Source organism: Apium graveolens, chromosome 10 (genome assembly GCF_009905375.1).
Source record: "Apium graveolens cultivar Ventura chromosome 10, ASM990537v1, whole genome shotgun sequence".
Lineage (NCBI taxonomy): Eukaryota > Viridiplantae > Streptophyta > Magnoliopsida > Apiales > Apiaceae > Apium > Apium graveolens.
Window position 1 is genome coordinate 153,924,914 of NC_133656.1, and position 23,007 is coordinate 153,947,920.

Below are 23,007 nucleotides of genomic sequence, written 5' to 3' on the forward strand. Positions count from 1 at the left end.
AATAGCCGCTTTTAGATCAAAAACGCTTTTCCAGACAACAAATAGATCGATTAAGATTCTTTTTAAGAAAGAGTACACAACAATATTAAACTGTACTTTATACTTGCCCTTAATCAAATCAAAATGTTTTTTTTTTCTAAATCAAATCAAAATGTTAATAACATTAGTCCTTTATCTATATAATAGCAGAACACGGGGTAAAAAATCGTGAGTCATTTAATCCTGATTAAAAGACAATTTTACCCCCCTGTCTATATAGTCTATTTGTCTATATTCTAGCCACCACTGTCTGAACAGGCCACCGCTGTCTGAACAAGCTACAAAGAATTCAAAGCTGTCCAAAAGGGAGGCTGATAATACATAGGATCGAAGGCGGGCCAAGCCGTAATTGTATCCACGGGGTTGGGGACTGAAAAGGTGCGGGTCAATCATCATCGCTTAGAGTTTTGGGAATCGGGGTTTTTTAAAAAACAGTCGAAGTACCACTCCACCCGCGGGGTTGAATTAGACAAAAATGGTGGCTTAATCTGCTTCAAGTGAGTTATCTAATATTTGGGCTTCAAGAATAAAGAATTGGAAGTTGAAAATTTCGGCTTGCTTAGAATGAGTGAGCGGGTATGGCTGAACATATAAATCATGTAGGCGTGTCAGGTAATTGATGAGTTCTCTTCGTGCTTAATGAATTGGAAACTTGCTTTAGGACATTAGTTAGAAATTACTTATATATATGTGCTTCTACTATCCCGTGATTTCAGTTTTGGATTTAGAGGGCATAGGGTTTTGATAATCTTTTGATTGTATGTGTTCCTATTGGCACCTTTTGAGGTAAATGAAGTTTAGAACATTATTTTTATCTGTTGTGATTGTTTTCAGGCAGTCATTATTAACTATAGAGCTGAATTCATGTAATCTATTTATCTAACCAGTTAAGTGTTTGAGAATCGCCTAAGGTGACCTATATATTATTGTGTGCTCTCAGCTTATAAATTGATTATTATCTTTCCTCTTATTTGGCTTTCTGAGGTCATCTTATTCCCTTTATATTCACTAAGTTCTATTCAGCATTCTGTGTTTGTGTTGGGTTAAAGTTGGTTCAACAAATATGTTGCTATAGGCATAATGTACGGTGCAGGGGGTTGCAATGTGTGTAATCGGGGCTCGGCACTAAATGAGGACTCGATTGTAGAGATAAAACATCAATGTGATACGGGTTGACTAGCACGGACACCTAAAATGATTACATTGAAATGAAACCTTCATGACCAATTGATAGTTCACGAAATTGGTTTAACCGTTGTTTGATGTAAGTAAACATTTAGATTAGGTACTTTAACTTGGTATTTGCTGAAATTTGAAATTTGAGAAGTGATGTGCTAGCTTGGTACATATACCAGCTTTGGCCTGTTTCAGTTAATATGAACCACTGAAGGATAAAAATGCTCGGGTGCTTGATCTTAAATTGTATACTTAGCGAGTCGAGTATAGCAAGTCTTGAGTGCACATGGCAGCATTATATGGGGTTTCTTATTTCCTTTGTATGTTTGTGTAGCCTGGCCCTCCCACATGATTTACAAATTTAACCTTCAATCAATTCAGAATTGTAATATCGAAAAACCAAATCAAATTGGTCGCACAATAGGGACATTCGAACATCCTTTATGCGCAGATTGTTAGGGTAGATGCAGTATTACAACTAAATGCGCAAGTTATTGAAACCGTTTATGTCGGCACTTGATAGGTAAAGACGATGTGGGTCCGGCTAAAAAAAGGGGTCGTCCTCAGATTGCGGTGACCGAAGAGGTTTTGGAAAGACGGAGGTTAGCAAGGCAAAGATATAATGCACGCCGTTCAAAGAGTGAGTTATAATAAAAGTTTTGTAATCTGCATTTTTTAACAAGTACCTGCAAATTCGCAGTTATATGCATTTCTAAAATTTTCGCAGGATAAATATAGGCTTATTCTATGTTGTTAGCTGTTGCGCATAATGTTAAAATACATAGTGGGTTCCCTTCGCTTAAATTTTGTCCCCCAACTTTAAATATAGATTAGCTTTCATAACACTATACCTCAAGACTTAAATAAAAGGGTTTTAATTACTATAAATATGATTTTATGCAATTAATTTTTGTAATTCTGTGACTGAAAGCAGGGGAAGGCCCTTCTAGAAAAAGAGGCAGGCCCAAGGGCGTCCACGAAGCTGTATTGAATTCGCAGAGCCTATCAGTGCCAAGGCTTGAAACCTGCCCAATAATGAGTGAGCGCATCCAATATTACATGCATAAAACTCGTGATTCTGCATTTCCATAAGTCGATTATCAAGAGCATGGATTAATACCCGACCAATATAAATGAGCCAAGTTATGTTCAATTGTTCTCATAAATTCCTATGTCCAACAATTTATTTCTACAGATAATAATGTGTCTGGGGCCTCTCACACAGATGCTGCATGGCCCCTCATTCCACCTACAAGCTCAACGCAAGGTAGCATCCATTCATTAATTTTTTATATGCACATTTACATATTGATCCTTAGACTTTTTGTTTGTGGCTGCGGCTGTTTTGAATTTCGTCCAGAAAACCAAAAATTGAGCGTAGTTCCAGGCATGATGGAGTAATTCGCACAAAAAACGTAGATATAAACTAGACCTTTATACCTGCATTTTCTAACAATTGCCTGCACATTGTCCATCAAATGTTTATTCCTATTGGATTTACTAAATCCTAACATGATTCCACTTTTATGATTTAGCGTGCCAATTCTACGCATTACTATTTTCTATTTTTTTTATGCCCAAATATAGGGTAATGCTATTAGTTATTCGACATAACATTATATACTATAGATAGTAGCCTTTGTTTGTTATTGATTTATCATTATAACACCGTTTTAAAGATATCTATTTCCATATATTGTTGATCAAATTGTTGCAACCAGATGGGGAGCCTGCAGAAGGTGGAAAGGGGAACAAAGACCCTGGCTCAGCAAGTTGCGGAGGAACAAACCAAGGTATTACTGTTTCTGTGCACCTTCTTCCGTATGCATTAATTATTACTCTGCCGAATGGCTTCACTGAGATTCTCATGCAAACGTTGTCCAACTCTGTAAAATATTCTCTAAATATCTTTGCTCCCAAATTATAGTTAATTCGCAGATATGCCTCCCACTAAAAATAAATAGGTAGGATGCCTTTTTCCATGCTTATGTGTTAGTCTTCCATACTTCGCAGAATCACGGAGAATGCGCACATCCATAAATCAGAAGAAAAAAGATTTTTGTAAGACTTCAAGTTTGTGGATGATTGTTTCTTTTAATCATAGTGCAAATGCTCTTTTTAAATGAACTCGCCGTTGAATTGTCGGAACAGTGGAGTGCGAAACAATCCTCAATATCGGTATACAAGAAGAGATATGTGGTTTCTGCACATCGCACGTTTGGGCTGCTGAATTTACGGGCAGACATGTGGGTACAGGACCCAAGGTCTATTTAATTTGTTGTGGTAAAGGGAAGGTTCAACTTCCTTTATTGCGTGAAACACCTCCAGAATTGAACTACCTAATAGGTGCAAACGGGACAAGATCAAATGTTTATTTTAGCAAGAGGCGTGTCTATAACAACATCTTTGCATTTTGTTCATTCGGGGGTAATGTTGATCATTCGGTTAATAATGGCAAGGGGCCATATGTCTTTCGCGTGTGTGGACGTACTTATCATAGCCTCGGCTCTTTGGTACCTCCAGATGGACTAACACCGAAATTTGCACAATTGTATATGTATGATGGTCAGGAGGCTGTGGATCACCGGTTAAGCTTTACAGGAAAGGCAGGGAAAGTGGATCCCACTAATGTCTCAATGTTGCAAGAAATGTTGGAGCGGGAAAATGCTTTAGTCGGTATATTTAAGCAGGCGCATGAGCGATTTACAGGCGCTCAACCCGAACATATTCACCTAAGATTGTTTGAAAGGCGGACCTCTGATGGTCGATTTCAAAATGTCCCAACTACTAATGATTATGAGTTTGCTGGGCTTGTGGTTGATAATGACTTTGCTAATAATAGGGATATAGTTGTTGAGCATAAAAGAAATGATCTGCAACATATCAGTGAATTACACCCTTCTTTTATGTCGTTGCAGTACCCTTTGTTATTCCCGTTTGGGGAAGATGGGTATAGAATCAATATTAAACATCGTAATGCAAACAATTCAGAAAGTGAAAAGGACACGATAAGTATGCGCGAATACTATGCGTTTAGGGCATAATATCGTGTTGCTGAAGGACATACTTTGTTGCTCGGTGGGCGTTTATTCCTACAATTTATAGTTGATGCTTGGTGCTCAGTGGAGCGTGTCAGACTGGTTTGGGTGCAGAGGCATCAATCTATCATAAGATCGGATCTTTATAATAACATTGTAGATAGCCTAAGACGCGGTGATGTGGATGCCACAGAGGTAGGTAGACGTGTGATTTTACCGTCAAGTTTTACTGGTGGCTACCGATACATGCAACAAAATTTTCAGGATTCATTAGCCGTCTGCAAAGAATATGGACATCCCGACCTATTTAGCACTTTTACGTGTAATCCGAAATGGGATGAAATTGAGGAGGCTGTTCGGGCTTCTGGATCTCACAGTGCCTCTGTACGACCTGATATTGTGGCCAGGGTCTTCAAAATGAAGCTCGATGCTATGCTCAATGACTTCACCAAAAAACATGTTTTAGGGCGTGTGCTCGCAGGTATATTTTTTCTTAGTTTATGATTGCTACCACTACTTGACTTTGAATATGTCAGGGCTATATGTTTGTTTGGTTACCAAAACATTTGCCTACATGAATTTAACATTCAGGTTTTGACAAACATAAATTCATGTAACCCTATAATTAAAATACATCAATGAATTTATACTAAAAAATATTAAACTGTTTGAATAGTAGCGCCACATGCTAAAGTTAAATCTCGTCATAATACGAACTTGTAAACCAGAGAATGAAACCAAAACGTTTAAGAGGAAGCTCCTTACCATACAGGCAGATGTAAACACATATTTAAACTTAATTCAGAAACTTATGTACTACCTCATATTATAGTACCTAATTACATGCTTCTGCACCGTCCCCTTTTAATATCTTTTAGGCAGTTGAGTTTTCTAATTGATGACCATTATCAGGTGCTTCAGGTTTTCTACAGTCGAAGTCTGCTGAGAACTTTTTTGCACTTAAGCCTTAACATGGTTTTTCATCACAGTGTTTTCTTTGGAGATAAATGTCAACCATAAATATCAAGGTGTCCATGTCCATGTGCGGCACTAAAATGTAAAACTAACTGTGGCCATGTAATTTAATAGACCTTTTATTACTTTATAAATTTGGTGCAGTTGTTTACTATGTTAACTTCAAAACTTTTATAAATCCGGTTAGGAATCCTGATTGGTATGTTAATTACAAACTCATTCAGCATTAAGCCATAAATAATTTATAGTACTGTCCTTTAAACTCCAATTATTGACATAAAATTGTCCATATAGCAGTATGTTTCAATAACAGCGGGTCCCTAGCAGTATACACACATTCTTACCTTTGTTTTATACTGAATTGCAGTGGTATACACAGTGGAGTTTCAAAAACGGGGACTACCACATGCTCATATTGTATTATAGTTGGCTGCTGCAAACAGGTTGTTGACTCCAGAGGACATTGATAATGTCATAAGTGCTGAAATTCCTGATAAGGAAGCAGATCCAATAGGGTACAAAACAGTTTCCCAACTCATGATGCATGGACCATGTGGACCTACAAATCCAAAATGTCCTTGCATGTCAAAAGGCCGATGCACAAAACTTTATCCCAAATCTTTCAGCGATAAAACGGTTGTGGATGCTGACGGTTACGCCTTGTATAGAAGGAGAGATACAAAAGTAACAGTGGAGTATAACATAATACATTTGGATAATAGGTACACACTTTTCTTCGACATAATATTTTCAAGCCCTGAAAGAGTTTCGACATCAATATGACTACTTTAATCTTTTACATGTCAGTGTGTTTAGAACCCACATGCCTTTCCCTTAAAAAATGGCATGCACATATATCCATAGGATCAGTAATATTGCTCATTTACCTAGATTAAAGTGTAGGAAACCCCTGCCACTTCTGCCACCCTCTGAAAGTGATTGCATGCTTACATCTTATTGTACTCTGCATTATTAACTTTAATTAGAACTCACTCTTTTAACTTTCAATCTTCATTTTCTTTCACTAATAAAATCAAACTCCTTTCGACTAACGAGTTTGGGAAAGCTATATATAAATACATAGATGTGTTTGTGGTCATTCATATTACTTATTGTTAAATGAATGCTAACAATCACTATCATCCTGAAACATTGTTTAACTATTATTTTTATGCATTTTTTTGGTAGTAGTATGTAGTTTAAAACGTGGTTGCATCATAATCAACTATGAACACTGTGCCATATCAAACACTCTTCGTAATATAGATTTATAAAATAGATGTTTACTATATATATTCCAACAAAGTTTTCAAATGACGGGCCAACATTTGCAGTTATTATAATTTGCTTATTCTGCAATGTTGAATATAAAAAAATAATAAATAAATTTTATAAAATGTCTACAATTTAGTAAGTTCTTTTTTTAATGGGTTCCTTTCTATCGTTAGACATGTTGTCCCATATCATCGTGGATTGTTGGTGAAATATCAAGGGCACATAAATGTTGAATGGTGTAACCGGTCTCTCTCTATAAAATATTTATTTAAATATATTGGCAAGGGTCCTGATACGGCAACTGCACGCTTAGAGAACGCTAACCAAAATCTCTGTAGCAATTGTGAGAGTTCATCGACTCTTAAAACTTCAAGTTCAGATGAAGTGAGCAATTATCTTTCATGACGATATGTTTCGGCAGCCGAGTCATGTTGGCGTCTATTTGAGTTCCCCATTCATCACAGAGAGCCCTTTGTACAACGACTGTATTTTCACTTGGAAAATGAGCAGGATGTTAGATTTCGTGACAACGAGACATTGCCTGAAGTTGTTCGCAGAGTTGATCCTGATGGCACTATGTTCATTCAATGGATGTTATCTAACCGATATGACAACCTCGGTCACAATCTAACCTTTATCAAATACCCAACAAAGTTCTGATGGGATGCATCTGCTAAACGTTGGTTCCGTCGAAAACAAAATATTGATGTAATTGGGCGTATGGTTTATGCGCATCCTGCCTCTGGTGAACGATTTTACATGCGCTTGTTGTTAAACATTGTCGTTGGGGTCAAAACGTTTGAAGAAATCAGAACAGTTGATGGGATTGTTTACTCTACCTACAAAGAAGCATGATTTCACAGAGGCTTGCTTGAATCCGATAAGGAATGGCATATTGCACTTACAGATGCCTCCCTATGTGCCAGTGCCTCTCAACTTTGCGATTTGTTTGTCACTTTATTAGTTTTTTGCGAAGTTAGTAACCCCTCAGAACTCTGGGCAAGCCACTGGGAAAAAATGGCTGACGATATTGAATACAAACGGCGTAAAATCACAAATTTTCCAAAACTGAAAATCAATATTGCTGACAAGGAGATGCTAGCCCTTGAAGCAATAAATGAATTGTTAAAGCAATATGGTAAAAAATTGGCTGATTACCCAGGTTTGCCAGAGCTAAATACTGTCTCCACTTCTAAATATAAAAATGAATTATTATTGGAGGAGATGATGTATGATCGCGAGCAACTTCGTTTAAAAGCAAATGAGGCCGTACAATGCTTGAACCAAATGCAGCGCATCATTTTTGACCAAATTGTGGAATCAGTGGACAAGGATATAGGAGGATTTTACTTTGTGTATGGCCCTGGTGGAACTGGAAAGACCTTCTTATGGTCCACAATTATAGCCAGAGTAAGGGGTGAGGGAAAAATAGTGCTTGCTGTTGCTTCATCTGGTATTGCTTCACTCCTGATTGACGGGGGCAGAACAGCTCATTCACGCTTCAAAATACCGATTGATGCCGACGAATTTAGCTGTTGTGACATCAAACAAAATACGTTTCTTGCGGAGCTAATATGCAGCACAAGTTTGGTCATTTGGGATGAAGCTCCAATGACTCATCGTTTTGTATTCGAAGCTGTTGATCGCACATTCAGAGATATACGGTCCAAGGTTGACCCAAATGCCGGGACCTTGCCATATGGTGGCCTGACTATGGTCTTGGGTGGGGATTTCCGACAGGTTTTACCTGTCATTCCAAAAAAGGGCCGCGAGGAAATAGTGGCAGCCAGCATTAGCAAGTCACGGTTGTGGCAATACTGTAAAGTATTCACTCTACGTGAGAACATGAGGATTGAAAGGAATGTCCCAAAAGTTACAATCCGTGGTGAGAAAGTGCAATTCAGAGATTGGGTGTTGTCATTGGGAGATGGTTTGGAGCAAACAATTATAATTGGAGATGACCCGGAGCCATCATGGATAACATTACCCGATGAGGTACATATTACACGCCCTGCCTATCCAAACTTAAACACTATCATTTTTAAATGGGTGCTAATAACCAGGAATTTATCGAGTTGTTCCATTTATCAAGTCACTCTGGCACACTGCAAACATATATATACTTAGATTACGTATATTCAGGTTATATTGTTATAAACATTCCATTACATATAACGATTAAATCAACCAAATTAACAGCAGAAACTAAATAGCATACTTTCCATTCTCTTATTGGTGATAGAAAATCCACATATCTGCCCTCCTCGTGTTTAATTTAATGGAAATTTATTTGTGATAATCAATGTGTACCGATTCCTCATATAGCAGTTTATGTTAAGTTTCATAAATTGCTGGAGGGTTCCTCTCGTGCCCTTCAGTATATAGAGCTTTAGAGCATACTATATGTATGAATAACACTCTTTATGGGGTACTGCATTCAAGATGTCGGAGCAACTGTATTTCCTCTTGCGGTGCACGTCTTACCAATAATCCCTACAACGCTTCATGTTGTTGTCAGTAATGGCCCCCATAAGATAGGAGCAAGGTTGTACGCCAACTACTATTATGTATAGCGAATCTTCTTGTTGGTCTAATTCTTATTAAGACACAGGGTTGCCAAATCTACAGAAGTTTCAAATTTTGTTGGTTATGGTGTAGTGTAGTTCGGTTCTTGAAAATAATATCAGAGGTAATTGATAGTTTGAATTATTGGAAATAAGTTATTCATGCTTATCAACCTGGTGGCATATACAATACAAAAGGGGGGAGGTCTGGATAGTACTACTGTTATTGTGGGGATTGGAAACACGAAGCCTGAAAATTGTTAGAAAAGGTGTGGGAACAGACCCTTATGTTTTTGTTTGTCTTCTCTAGAAATACATCCTATATTTTCTGTTCTCTCTATCGGTATCTATGTTTCAATGGATCATTTCATGTAAGTTAGTTGATTCATATTGAACTATGTTATTAATATTTTTCTTGCTATACCACATACATTACTTGTGAGAGAACAAGATCAGAACCTTTTAAATTACAATATTTGATTTAACAGAAATTAGTGTACCTGCATTAACCCCCTATTAACATAAATTAATTCTTAACGTAGTAAATCGGCCTCTTAAACCATGGTAACCTAACATACTACAAAATGTTTTACAGGTCCTCGTCAATTATTCTGATGATGCTATTGAGGCAATAGTCAATGAAATCTACAAAGACCTCCATCACAGACATGGAGATGTGGAATATCTACGTAATAGAGCTGTATTGACACCCCTCAATGAACATGTTGACAACATTAATGTCACTGTTTTACGCAGACTTCCAGGGGAATTCAAAGTCTACAAGAGCTACAATAGTATTTGTAAAGGTTCGTCCACATCAGAGGCTGACGAGGTGTTATATCCACCCGAATATCTAAACTCACTAAAATTTAGTGACATGCCAAATCATGAAATTGCGGTTAAGGTTGGTGCACCAATAATGTTGTTGTGTAACCTCAATGCCAAAAAGGGGTTGTGTAATGGCACTCGCCTCATAATCACTCGATGCTACCCGTTTCTAATCGAAGCATTAATTATAATGGGTACCAGGATTGGCGATACAACATATGTTCCTAGAATAACAATGTGCCCAGTGGATAAGACAGTGCCGTTCATCTTGAAAAGAAAACAATTTCCAGTTGCAGTATGCTATGCAATGACCGTGAACAAAAGCCAGGGACAAACGGTTCAGAATGTGGGCTTGTACCTTCCAGACCCAGTATTTGGTCACGGCCAGATGTACGTCGCAGTTTCTCGCGTTACTTCTCCAAATGGGTTAAAAATTGTTACGGTTGATGATAACGAGGTCACCAAGGGTTACACCAAAAACATTATCCACCGTGAGGTATTTGATAATCTTGTGTAGTCGTTGTCCCTATCAGGGATATCAAAATTCGTGACAGTTTTCTGCATTGTTACAGATTCTTAGGTATGGCAAAATCACTATATTTGGTATTTGGTTCCGAGATAACATGATTAGTGACTACGTGGGTAATTTTATTTAATTAGAGTAAGACAAGGTGCAACAATTTAGAATGTTTGCTCAGTCAATCTATTAGCCTGTAGTGCTCCGGATGTCCAGAGGTGGGTTGCCCCTTGCTTAGCTTCTATCAAACTAATTTCACGGTATAGATGATAATAGTAGTGCTGCATCTGTAAACTGCATTATAATCTAGACGCCGAAAAGCTGTCTTAATCAACACGTGCTATAAAAAAGCAGGTGTTTTACGACATATTGACATTACACATAGTAGTTCTAGGTCCTCTTAAATTCTTATGAGGGCACCTATTCCTCCTTTAAGTTATATAGATGGAGGACTTTTACAATCTTTAGGTAATTGTATCCTCACCACAAAATCACCGCAGTACAACATGGAAGAAACTTATCTCACTGAAAACGTGAATAGCCCCCGCTAGCATTGGTAACAAAATTTAGTCCTTTGTATGGAAGGGATTTAAATTCTAGGCATAACATTTCATTGCCATTGTCCATACCATAGCTGCACCTAGCATTTCTTTTATTTCTTAATAAATTTTGACACAAGTATTTCTGTTGCATTACCTAATATTTTCTTTCTATTTATATTTTTCCACAATTGTTTTGGTTGCATTACCTAACCTAAATGCAATTGAAATTCCTTTAGGACAACTGCTTATGCTGATGATGGACTGGTTTCTGAGGAGGAAAGGTCAGTTCCTTTTTCCGCAATGGGTACAAAATCTGATACAGATTTCATACGTGTCACTAATTATTGGAATTGCATACACTTTAATTTATTTCATAATTTTGTAGGAACATATCAACTGTTGAGAATCTAATAGAGCCTATAACAGACTTACCTAAACTTGCATTAGGAAGCACTATAGCTCCTATCAAATGCACAACCAACTAACCCTTAGAAACAGACTAAACCAGTATGCGCTGATACAATAAAACTAATATCATTAATTTACTTATCGGATCAATTAATGACACCTACAGGTGACATTTGCAGAACAAAAATGACAGACCACTACCCATTATCTAATAGACCTATTTTCAAACTCCAACAAAATCATAAACTGTTATTTTAAAACCAACAAACTACTTTCATACACACCAAAAACATTTAGCATGAACTACTTGAAAACATATTTGTCATCCTAGCAAGACTGCAGAACAAACACTCATCGGTTGACGGCATGTTATTGAGCAATGTTAGTTCTGAACCACCCAGGTGAATCGCACATGCCACTTCAATATCAAGTTCAATTGCAGCGTATGGCCCGAAGATAATTCAGAGCAGGAATTATATCTCTTTCATGGTGAGGAGTGTTATATATAGCAACAAGAGTTTGTAGTGTAGGAATTTTTTGATTTTTCCTGCAAAAAAATCTTAAGATATAATTAGCAACCATCGATAAGAAATGACCCTCAGAGGTCAAACAGTCAAGCTCAAGAAAATGGTCATTAATGCATCCAACACCGGAAATAATACTCCTGCATTGTGTATACATTATAGCATCATCAACCACCAAGTGGTTGCTGATATCGAAAAATCGCTCAAAACAAGCAATATCACGAACACTCCCGATTTTTCCAAACTTATAAAGCTCACGTAAAGGAAACTCCTTCAGCAACCGGACTATAACAACAGGTCTTTGCGCTTGTGCCCAAGCAATAAAAAAATTGAAAAAATCTTCAAAACCACCCGCTAACATTAGCTGCATTATGGTAACAATCATAGTTGTGGGCAGGCTTTGGAGATTGGTACTACTACGCTTCATTGTATTAAGAAAAAAATTGCTGGGAAAAGAAAGTATAAAGTGTATAACTCTGATACAGGACACTCATCAAACAAGATGGATAAGTTATGATGACAAACATCATATATATATGTGCAAAAAATAACTCATTAAAATATACAATTATATGACTTTAAATGCATGCATTAATATTCATCAGTTACACCCGCTCAATTCAGATTATATTCATCCTATCAGTTGTAAAAGGCCCTTAGGATACCAAGCTCCTGTATTTAACCCACATTACTTAGCAATTTATTTCTGACGTTCCAAGAAGCTGCCAAACTCCCTTGCTTTAGCTTTTAGTATAGTACAAATATGGGGATAGAGCTTGACATACAACTCTTCGTCTGACACAGATCAAACCTAACTTATACATGTTGATTCAATTATGTCATTACATGAATAAATAAATTAACTTGCATTCTTTTTTTTCCGTATGATTTTAATTTTTATGTTGATTCAATTATGTCATTATATGAATAAATAAATTAACTTGCATTCTTTTTTTCCGTATGATTTTAATTTTTATTGTCTGAATATTTCTATGTAACTATTTACAAATCCTGTCTCATATGGATATATTTTTACATCTTAAATTCTTTAATAATTACTACTAATTTAATTTCACATACATATAAATAATCTATTTAATTTTTGATGTTTTCAATATTATTAAATTTGGTATAATAATATATGTAAGTATATACTAATTTGTAAAATTCCGTTAGTTACTCATCATATTTTACTCATCCATACTGAAAGAATATAAAACATTACAATATTGGAATATAATTTTTGTTATTAGTGATTTTGCTTTTGAAATTAATTAAATATATGAAACCAGCCTTTAAGGGCATAAAACTTAACACATTAGATGCAAACACATACAATACAATTCTTAAAACATTAATTCAAATGCTACACCATCGGCCGTTTCCATTTATTTTAATTATCTCATTACACACCCTTCATTCAGCCCTTTTCCTATTCCTGCAGTTACTACCCCCTCTGTATATATAAAGGACAGATTGGAATTATTTGTCATAGAACACCCTCCCGCTTACAGTCTACCAGCATACAATACACACTCAATCATGCCTCAAAGCACAATGATATCAGCTTTAACATCCAACATGGAAAATCACACAATTCGTGTTCGTGTTGGCCGGATATGGGAAGCTATTAACAAGAAAACAAAGTTGTTGTTGTACACCAATATCATCTTACTTGATGAACAGGTATGCATTAACCTTACTGCTATTAATCATATTAACATGTTATGGTGGAAATGCGATATGTCCCCAAACTAAGAAAATTACTCATATGCTATTCCTGGATATAATTGTTTTGTAGGATAACCATATCTTGGCAACCGTTCGAAACAATCAAAAGCAGGTTTATTTACCCCTGCTTAAGGAAGAAGGTGTCTACAACATCTCCAACTTCAAACTTGTACCAGCGCCTGCGTTGTACAGAAGTGTTGACATAGACCTTGCAATCAGCTTCTATTACAAGATTAAGATCGAAGAGAAAACAGACATGAACGAGATTCCCCTTTACAAATTCGAACTCCAACCTTTCGACAGAGTGAAAAACTTGGTTGGACAGGTCAAATGTCTCATAGGTTAGAGCTAAAACACATATTACTTATTCGCTGCATGTATACGATAATAGATGACTAATCATATGCTTTGTCAGATGTAATTGTCATGGTACTCAGTTATGGACAAATGGAAAAAAGGTCCAATGGCGCTGAAATGATGGATGTCGTCCTCACCAATGAATAGTAAGCATTCTTTTGCAACTCTTCGTGACTGACATTATAATTACAATTCATATGTGCCTATTATCCTTAACTTAAAATTGCTCCTATAAAAAATTGGTATGAATCTGAATTTACATATTCTTTCATCTAATTTTAATCATTAGGAACTTATTTACGTGAACATCAGTCCATACTTTTAAATATATGGGATATTACAGGGCCTCTAATTACATGATATCAAACCACCTCATGTATATACAATACAGTTTGAGTAGATGACATACATGTTGATGATTCCAATTAAGTTTTAAATTTATAATTTAATTCAAAATAAGGTATTTGTTTTTCCATATTTTAACCACCTCACAAGAAATGTACACATAAAAATAAAGATATTCTTGTCATACTCCTTTTTGTGGTTTTTTCCCGGTAAATTAGATATCCCGATTTTAAGATTTGAACTGGCCAATACACATTCTGGTTACTGGAAAAAAATATTTTTAGTCCCTTTTGTACCATTCCCTGCTAAACTATGCGATTGCTACCAAATCTGGAGATGCAACATTTAAATTCAGTTGGGAAAGTGTCGTTTACACAAGTTTATAAAACAATTTCAACTATAACAAATATTTCAAGGAAAAAAAATCATCCACCACTATTAATTCCATTAAAAAGTGTAGCTAACATTAAATTCAAAACTTAAGACCGGAGAGTTAATGTCTTCATTACAGCAAATACTTTGCATAGGAATGCCCCAAAGACCCAGTCCCATCACAAATATCTTACATATTTATGTTGTCTTGCAGGAATGAGGCCATGATGGTTACTCTATGGGAGGCCAGAGCAAAACAATTTCTCGAGGTATTTACTGACGGGCCTGTTTTTGTGGTCATTACCGGCCTACTTGCAAAGAAATTCTCAGGTAATAATTTACACTTTTTGATAAGTATAGGTAAGCCGTGCACCAACAAAATGACACATGAAGCGTATCAAATGATCATTCTTACCAAAAAAGCAACATGTATATATATATATATATATACATAAATGTATTTAGTTATCAAACAAAACACTATGTATATGAATAAGTAAAGACATTTAAATTTATTAAATTATTAATTAGTTTATATATTCAACCGACTAAAAAGAAGTTAAAATGCAGATGCAGCATCCTTGTCAAGTACTGATGGCACTCGCTCTTATGTCAACATTGACTACCCCCCTCTGAATGCCCTTATAAAAATGCTCTCACAACTGCCAGCACCGGAAAAAAGGAGCCACTGCCTCCTCCAACGGTAGAACAATTTGTCACCTCAAACGGAGACCGTGTGCAGGAGCTAACAATAAATTCTATACTGGAAACTGTTATTCCAGATGGCACGCAGGTCAATCAGCTTTTTCAATAACCTTCAATAATACCTTGCCAGATTTGCCAAAGTGGCTTCAAAAATTTAAATCTATTAATATGCAGGTTTTCCGTTGCATCTGTCGTGCTAAAATAGTTGGGATACTTGACGGAAATGGCTGGTATTACAATTGTTGCCCTACTTGTGCTCGTGCACTTCGAGCCTTGGATGGAGCCTTTCTCTGCTTGGCATGTGATGCAGAAATACCTTCACTAGCACAAAGGTAAAACGCGTACTAACAAGACACAACTTCTCTAATACCCAACTGACTTATTTTTTTTTGACTAAATCACAACTGACTATTCAGATACCTATATTAACACCCATAATGATAACACCTCTTTATTAAAAATTAGTCAATACCAAGCCAAAACGGAACAAAATATTTTATTTGGAACATACTCACACACTATATTGACTGACGCTTAATCTTATGCAGGTTCAGAATTGTGGTGCAGATTGAGGATCAGACTGGATCTACAACCGTAACCTTATTCAATAAGGAAGCAGAACAGCTTGTAGGCGTTCCTTTACAGAAACTCATGGACGAGGCCGGAGAGGTATAGACCAGTTAATTTACAACAAAATAGGTCCATAATTAAGTCATTAACCAACTGATGAAATTTCTATTATGTTTCCCTCTCCCTCCAGGAATTGGTAGTCATTCCTCCTGCTGTCAATAATATTGTTGGAAAATTATGCGCCTTTCAGCTCAAAATCACACTATACAATATTATTCAGGGATGCGAGGAGTACACAGTCACAAGAGTGTCTGAGCTTAATGTCGTTGATTCTGGTACTGCCAATTTATCTCATTGTACAAGTGCTGGAAATCCAGTTGGACCCAACTCCAGGAAGAAGCAGAAGGTGACTTAACTACTTCTAACAAGCATATCAGGACCACCTAATAAATATTTCAAGACTATATTTCAAATTTCCAATTTATGGGTAGATTGTTATTTTAACAGACTTCATTTCTACGTTTCATCTTGCATGCTTGCACGACTAGGTCCGTATGCAAATCTTAAGTAATTTTCACTATTTATGAACAAAACATGGTGCACAGACTTTTTGCTGCAACCATCTTATCTGTTATTGCTATTAATCATTTATAGATTATGTCTTTGCCCCATTAATATCACTCTGCAAATGAAAATGATTTCTTGATATATATATTTTCCATAATTTTCTGCGACACTCTGTTCATAAAAAAGGTTCCATTAATATGTTCTCAACAGAAGCTTAAGTATATGTATAACAGTATGAGAAAATTTAGATTACATACTTGTGTGTATATATCTATGCACACCTGTGTTTTAACATCCTAAAAGTCAGCATTTTGTAGGAGAGCCAAGGTAAAGTGCTGTGTGAAATGTTTACATCACTCACCAGTCTTTTAATCACAGCCTGCGTATAAATGTATAAATGACATCAGTTATCCTTGCAAACATGTGCTTTTAAGAGTATGCATAAGCGGTGATGTCGATTTTTGAAAGAAAAAATCACAAAATCCTCACATCTTCAAATACACGACTTAGAACGAGGGGATCGTATCGGCTGATGGAATTGCTTCAGAGAACCAAGTAGGATTGTACCATCTTTTCAGGTCTCCTAATTGGATAAACTATATTTAATTAAATCATGAAAAATGTATCTACCATGTTCCTAATGCAAGTGGTCAGAATCATTTGAATATAGTTAGTAGTGGGAAATAGAGTTTGAGGGGAGCCTGTAGTTTGAAGGGAGTCTGTATCTGTTCTTACGAAACTAGAACGGTGTAGGTGTGCTTCCCTTCTGTTACTGCAAACCGGAAACTGTGGATCATTTCCACTTTCTCAACTTCATGTTTGTTCCACATCAGTTAAAGATTTAGTCGCCCTTTCTTTTCCTGCTATCCTAATTATTCTTTAGGGTTAGCATCCCTTGCTTACATCTTCTACAGTGTTATATTTGCTTCCTTCTGTTAGAACTTATTTTCTGCATTGCTTTAGTTCCAAGGGGAATCCATCATCAACCGCAAATCAAACATAACAAAGCAAAGTTTGGAACCTCAACACCGTTACACCCCATCCAGACATGGTTTTTAGGACAAAATAATAAAACAGATTAATAATCTGCATGCACAAAAGACACAGCCATACATCCTTCATAGCATTCAAAACACTGGAAATAGGTACTGCATCAAAAAGTGGGTAAATCACTAGAAAATGACCCGTGCCTCGCACGGGTTGTTATGCTAGTTAGATATAACAACTCAACAAGAACATAATAATAATAGTATAATTTCATGTTTATCATCAAAGGTTCTTAAGATCTTCTTACATCAGGCGTGCTATTTTAAAAGCACAAGATATTCTATTTTATTTTTGCCTTTTAACTAGAGGTCCTAAACACCACTAACTAATTTGGCCTACAAGACCGATTTCAAATTGATATGCGATTTAGGTCGACTTTCGGGGTATCCAATTACAATATATTTATTGAGGTTTAAAAATATTATTAAGTATTTATATATTTGTAACTAGAAAAACATTAAAAAGATCCATGTATGCGGGAAAAAAACCCACTAATAAAGACAAATATTTTATTAAAAATAGCATAAAAGTCAATGACTATTGTATGCCTATTGTCGTAGACAAACCCTATACTAACTAATATATTTATATGTTTAATTAATTTCCATAATTTGTATGTTAATATGAGGGGTCATCATAATTTATTAATACAAAACATTTTTCGTAAAATTTTGAAAAATATATTCAAAAATAATCATTTAACCTGATTATTATATTTGGAAGTAGTGAGTGGCCCTAAACCACCAGAGATAATAAAAATCTATGTCGATGCATGTTTGTTTATATGTATGGAGATATAATTGTTTTTGAGAAGCAAAGGGATTAAGACGAACAAGCAGAAAATGACAGATTATCAACTCGATGCAGAAAGAAAAAGATTCATATTTATGTGTTTGGATAATTTTACGTATAAGTTACTTATAAGTTCATAACGTGTTTGGTAAATTACAATTTATGATATTTTCTTGAAAATAAATAAAAATATACATTACAAATTACATGAATTAATAGTTTTGATACATGAATATAAACTTAAAAAAAAATAAAAACAAGAATAGTTATTTCGGGATATAACTACATCATATACTATTTATTCCGGTTAAAATAAATTTATATTATTGATTGTAGCGAAAAAACTACATATTATTAGTTAGATTTAGTTTGGTCGGCATAATGTTCTCGAACTAAAACAAAATAACATATACTATTCAACCGGATTAAAAATGTATACGATTGAAACGGGTTAAAAAAATTAAAATCAAAAGATAAGTAATCATCATTTAAAAATATTAAATGAACTAATTTTATATATTAAATATTTCTTCAATGATATTTTAAAAAATTAGATATTTTTAAAAAATATTATATACGTCAACTAAAGGCAGTACGGATATATAGAAATGGACAATTGAGGAAAATAAATGTGGGGATGAAGAATGAAAAAACAATGCTAGGATTTCTCATTATGGCTCAAAATTGATGATAAATGACCGTTTTATTTATTTGCCAAACAGGCTAGTCAAGAATAGAACGGGCATAAAACCTAAATGATCCTTAGAAATGAAGTGCCAAACATGCACACAATACTACAAACCATGATACTATAGTTTTACCATGGTCCCTGGTTGTAATATGTGCCTGAAATTAGAGTTGTTAATGAATCAGAAATCTAGTCCAATCCGATCTGAACCGATCCGAAAACTGATGGAGCGAATATGGTCACTAAAAGTAAATTCTGAGCGGAAAAAAATCCGATTCGATAACAATCCGATTTGATAAGTAACTAAATGTGGATTTAGGACGATCCAATCCGTTAACGATCTGATCCGACTATTTATAATACAAATATATAATATTATTTACGTATAATTCAATAAATTATATATATATATATAATTGTTAGTCCCTTAACAATGTAACAAGAATTACAGAAGGGGGGTTGAATGAAATTCTTGAAACTTTTTCTTTAATAAAAATGTTCTAACTCATATATATATATATATAAGTGTGAATTGATTAGCAAAATGCAGAATAGTTACTTGAAATGAATCAAAACACAAGTAATTAAAAACAAGAGTTTTTAGAAACTTTCTGGTGGATTTGAATGATTCCACCAGAGATATATAATATATATCGAGAGAACTCTGTGTGCAAAAAGCTCACAGCTGCTTACAAAATGATAACAACTAAGAACGAGAGAAATGCTAAGAAATACAACTTACAAATGTTTCTCTCTTGGTTACTTAGTTCCTTAGTTACTATTCTATTGCTGCTTCTTGGTTTATATATCACCAAGATTACAAAGTAATAAGACAGGATAATAAAACAAAAACTATCAAGTCTAATACAATGCTACTTCATTACTCTATTCCAGCATCTTTGAATATCTTCATAATAGCATGAAAATGACAATGCTTCTTTGTTCTCGAAAACCCAATTAATAGGCTACCACATTCCATTTGCATACACTCGACGCATGTGACTGTGTTGTCACTGTCAACAGATATTTGAATTCTTTATCCGTCGGGTCTATGATCATCCGTCGAGTTATTGATCATCCGTCGGGTTGTTGTTCATCCGTCGAATTCATTGTTGTTTATCCGTCGGGTAGCAATCAGACACTTGACTCCATTTCATTTATGCAGAATTATAAGACATCATCTATGTACAATTAATCAACCTATTCTGCATATCTAGTTAAAGTCAACATGACTTAAGTACTACTACAGATTCTAAACAATGTGTATGCAGAAATATGCTACAGACTTATTGTTACATAAGCTACTCACTCGATGGATAATAAGTCATCATCCGTCGGGACTAAAATGAGTTATCCGTCGGGACTATAATCCTTATCCGTCGAGTGCTACATTTTAACTAAGTAAAATCTACCAAGGTATTTTGTTCATAAAATCATCAAGTACACAACATATACACAACAATCTCCCCCAATTTATGTCTACTCGAATTGTAGCCATAAATTAAGAGATACTTGATGATAACAAAACACCCTAAAAATACAACTTTAAAAGATAGTAGATAATACTGAAAAGTGCTTCAATTAACAAAATGTACAAAATTTTGCTCAAAGTCATTTTCAAGGTGCTCCTCTAGCTTGAGCAGATTTATCTAGTTCCTTGAAGGTCTGAATTTCTTTCCAAGCTTTCTATTATTTTCTTCAATCTGATTTTGGAGCTGGTTCATCAGATTATGAGAGATTTAGCTTTTCTTGCATTTCCATGAGAGTCTCATTGCTAGAGATGTTAATTGGTCTTCTAATCTGAAAAATCTTCTCACTCCTTTGTCATCCATGAACTCCATCAGCCAGTAGGGCCTTAGATGCGCTCTTCTCCATGTGTAAGGGATGATTAAAGTCTTTGGGAGTGCATCTTTAGCTCTAACACTCCTTAGTTCTTCAATCTTCTTCAGTACCAATCTTCTTGCAGTAACCTTGAACCCAAAGTTCTTCTTGAAAGATGAATAAACCTTAATCAGTACAACTTGGCTTTCTAGAAGGATCCTGTGAAGTGGCCACTAAATCTCCCTTCTTCCCTTGTACTTGAACACTAACCTTTCAGGTAGGTTTCTGTATGCATCAATTCCTCTCACTTCATCTAGTTCATCTAGATAGAGGTTTAGATCAGAAAACTCATTGATGTCATACATATAATCTCCTTTGTTTACTTTAGATTGAGCTTTGACTAGAGATTTGGATTTGAGAGGTGACAACTTCACTTTCTTGACTGCTCTTGACTTTTTTCTTTTTGGCTTGCTGAGGATTGGTAAATTGAAGTCAGGAATTGGTATGTTCTCCCATTCTATTGGCTCATCCTTAGTCACAATAGGTTCACCATGAATGTTCCTGTAAGGATCCACCGCCTTGATATCTTTAAATACCACAGAGGGTTTTGATGCTTGAGTTGTAGTTGAAGTGGACTCCTTGGGAAACTGATTCTCCGATTCCTTATCAACAATGTCCAGTTTCCTTTTGGTTCTTTTATCCAATTCCTTGATTCTTGGAGACTTCTTCTGTTGTTCAACTTGCTTCTTTGGATCTTGAGATTCAATGATTTCAGATGGCTGAGCAGGAATTTGTTGTGATGAATTTACAGCATGTAGCTTGGCTAAGATAGCAATTTGCTCTTTCTTTTGTTTATCCTTTTTAGCATCTAGAGCAGCTTGCTTCTTTTCCTGCTTCAATCTAGCCTTTTCTTCTCTGTTTTCTTGAGCAAATTGAGGATGTCCAACCACCACACAAATTTCTTTCCCATTCCTGAAAATTTTAGCAATTCTCCTTTTTAAAGCTGAATCAGCTGGATCTTTGTAGAAAACAATTGACCTTGACATAAGCTTCTTTTCATCAGGCTTAGGTGTCTCATACACAGTATCCAAAGGGTTCTTCACTGATAATTTTGGATAATTTACCCTTGGTTTCAGAATTGTTTCAGCCTTTGGAGATTTGATGCAGGATGACTGTCCCCTTTCCAAATAGTCCATGCTCATCTCATTCACAGAAATTTGCTTGACTTGAGAGTAATGGATGGCTGACTTTACTGGCTCCTTGACTAATCCAAACTTCTTTTGTATATCCTCATCAATCTTCTCCCAGTTGATTGGCTTCAACTGCTTCATTTCAGCTGCTCTAATGTTGGCTGCTGCTTCATTTATCAGATCTATACTGTTTGTAACTGGTGGCTTTGAGATAGTAATTGAAGGCACAATTACTTTACTGATTTGAATTTGAAGCTTCTCCCCCTCACTTGGTCCTTTCTCCCCCTTTTTGTTATCATCAAGTTGAGTAGAGGAGGGGGTTTGAGCAGCCACCAGTTTTTGAAGTAAATCTGTCTGTTGGGCTTGATGAAGATGAATGGCTGTTAAAGATGCTTCCATGGCTGATATTCTTGTATCCAAGGCATCTATTTTGGTTGCAAGGTCAGAATTTTTCCTTAATTGCCTCTTGATGTTAAACATTGTAGCTTCTGGAAGCTTAGAATCCATCTTGTCTGAAATGGCCTTCTTCATCTCCTCAATATCACCCTTGATGGTGTTTACATCCCTAGCATGTTGAAAGCCTTGAATTTGTTGAAGTTGCAGAGAGGCTAGATGTGCCTGAAGGAGCTTCTTGGTGCTGGCATTTGAAGTGGTTTGAAGAGCAGTATTTTTTTGATTGATTAGTTGGATCAGGGTTGTCTTGAAGTAGTGCTCATCACAGTGCTTTAAAAATGCCTATGATGGCATACCTGATCTTGAACTGGAACCTACTTCTCCCCCTATGTCCATTGCTTCATCTTCACTATCCCCACTTTCATCACCAAAGAAATCAGCTGAGCCACCAGTCTCATAATCCACATCACCAGCTGTAGAGGGCAAAGCTGTGATGACATGTTTAGCTCTTATCATAAACTGTGTGGTATGCACCAGATTGAG

The 23,007-nt window shown here is 35.7% G+C and overlaps 2 protein-coding genes across 6 annotated transcripts; both read left to right on the forward strand.

Moving 5' to 3' along the window:
* The first annotated feature begins 325 nt into the window (after positions 1 to 325).
* Positions 326 to 16,579, forward strand: LOC141688959 (uncharacterized). Of its 5 annotated transcripts, XM_074493112.1 has the most exons (14): positions 326 to 651; positions 1,739 to 1,855; positions 2,147 to 2,254; positions 2,411 to 2,482; positions 2,937 to 3,008; positions 11,191 to 11,235; positions 13,331 to 13,572; positions 13,688 to 13,958; positions 14,033 to 14,120; positions 14,906 to 15,021; positions 15,262 to 15,484; positions 15,571 to 15,728; positions 15,945 to 16,065; positions 16,157 to 16,579. In XM_074493112.1, coding segments are annotated over exons 1-10 (1,050 nt in total). In that variant the 5' UTR covers positions 326 to 617; the 3' UTR covers positions 14,907 to 15,021; positions 15,262 to 15,484; positions 15,571 to 15,728; positions 15,945 to 16,065; positions 16,157 to 16,579. The 5 variants fall into 5 exon arrangements, with proteins under 5 accessions (XP_074349213.1, XP_074349212.1, XP_074349210.1 ...); XM_074493111.1 differs by lacking the exons at positions 11,191 to 11,235; positions 13,331 to 13,572; positions 13,688 to 13,958; ... (4 more) ...; positions 15,945 to 16,065; positions 16,157 to 16,579 and adding exons at positions 3,229 to 3,276; positions 3,367 to 4,734; positions 5,596 to 5,950; positions 9,663 to 9,795 and having other exon boundaries at positions 2,150 to 2,254; XM_074493109.1 differs by lacking the exons at positions 326 to 651; positions 1,739 to 1,855; positions 2,147 to 2,254; ... (7 more) ...; positions 15,945 to 16,065; positions 16,157 to 16,579 and adding exons at positions 4,262 to 4,734; positions 5,596 to 5,950; positions 6,677 to 8,498; positions 9,663 to 10,391; positions 11,764 to 11,851 and having other exon boundaries at positions 13,331 to 13,373.
* Positions 14,919 to 16,381, forward strand: LOC141691168 (uncharacterized). The gene is made up of 5 exons (XM_074495906.1): positions 14,919 to 15,058; positions 15,361 to 15,484; positions 15,571 to 15,728; positions 15,945 to 16,065; positions 16,157 to 16,381. The coding sequence occupies exons 1-5, from the start codon at positions 14,919 to 14,921 to the stop codon at positions 16,379 to 16,381; spliced, it is 768 nt and encodes a 255-aa protein (XP_074352007.1).
* Positions 16,580 to 23,007: the final 6,428 nt, after the last annotated feature.

Coding starts and splice junctions, on each gene's coding strand:
- LOC141691168 (XM_074495906.1), top strand. CDS start 14,919: ATGGTTACTCTATGGGAGGCCAGAGCAAAACAATTTCTCGAGGTATTT. Junction 15,485..15,570: donor TTATTCCAGATGGCACGCAG/GTCAATCAGCTT, acceptor ATTAATATGCAG/GTTTTCCGTTGCATCTGTCG. Junction 16,066..16,156: donor TCATGGACGAGGCCGGAGAG/GTATAGACCAGT, acceptor CTCTCCCTCCAG/GAATTGGTAGTCATTCCTCC.
- LOC141688959 (XM_074493108.1), top strand. CDS start 7,521: ATGGCTGACGATATTGAATACAAACGGCGTAAAATCACAAATTTTCCA. Junction 8,499..9,662: donor GGATAACATTACCCGATGAG/GTACATATTACA, acceptor AATGTTTTACAG/GTCCTCGTCAATTATTCTGA.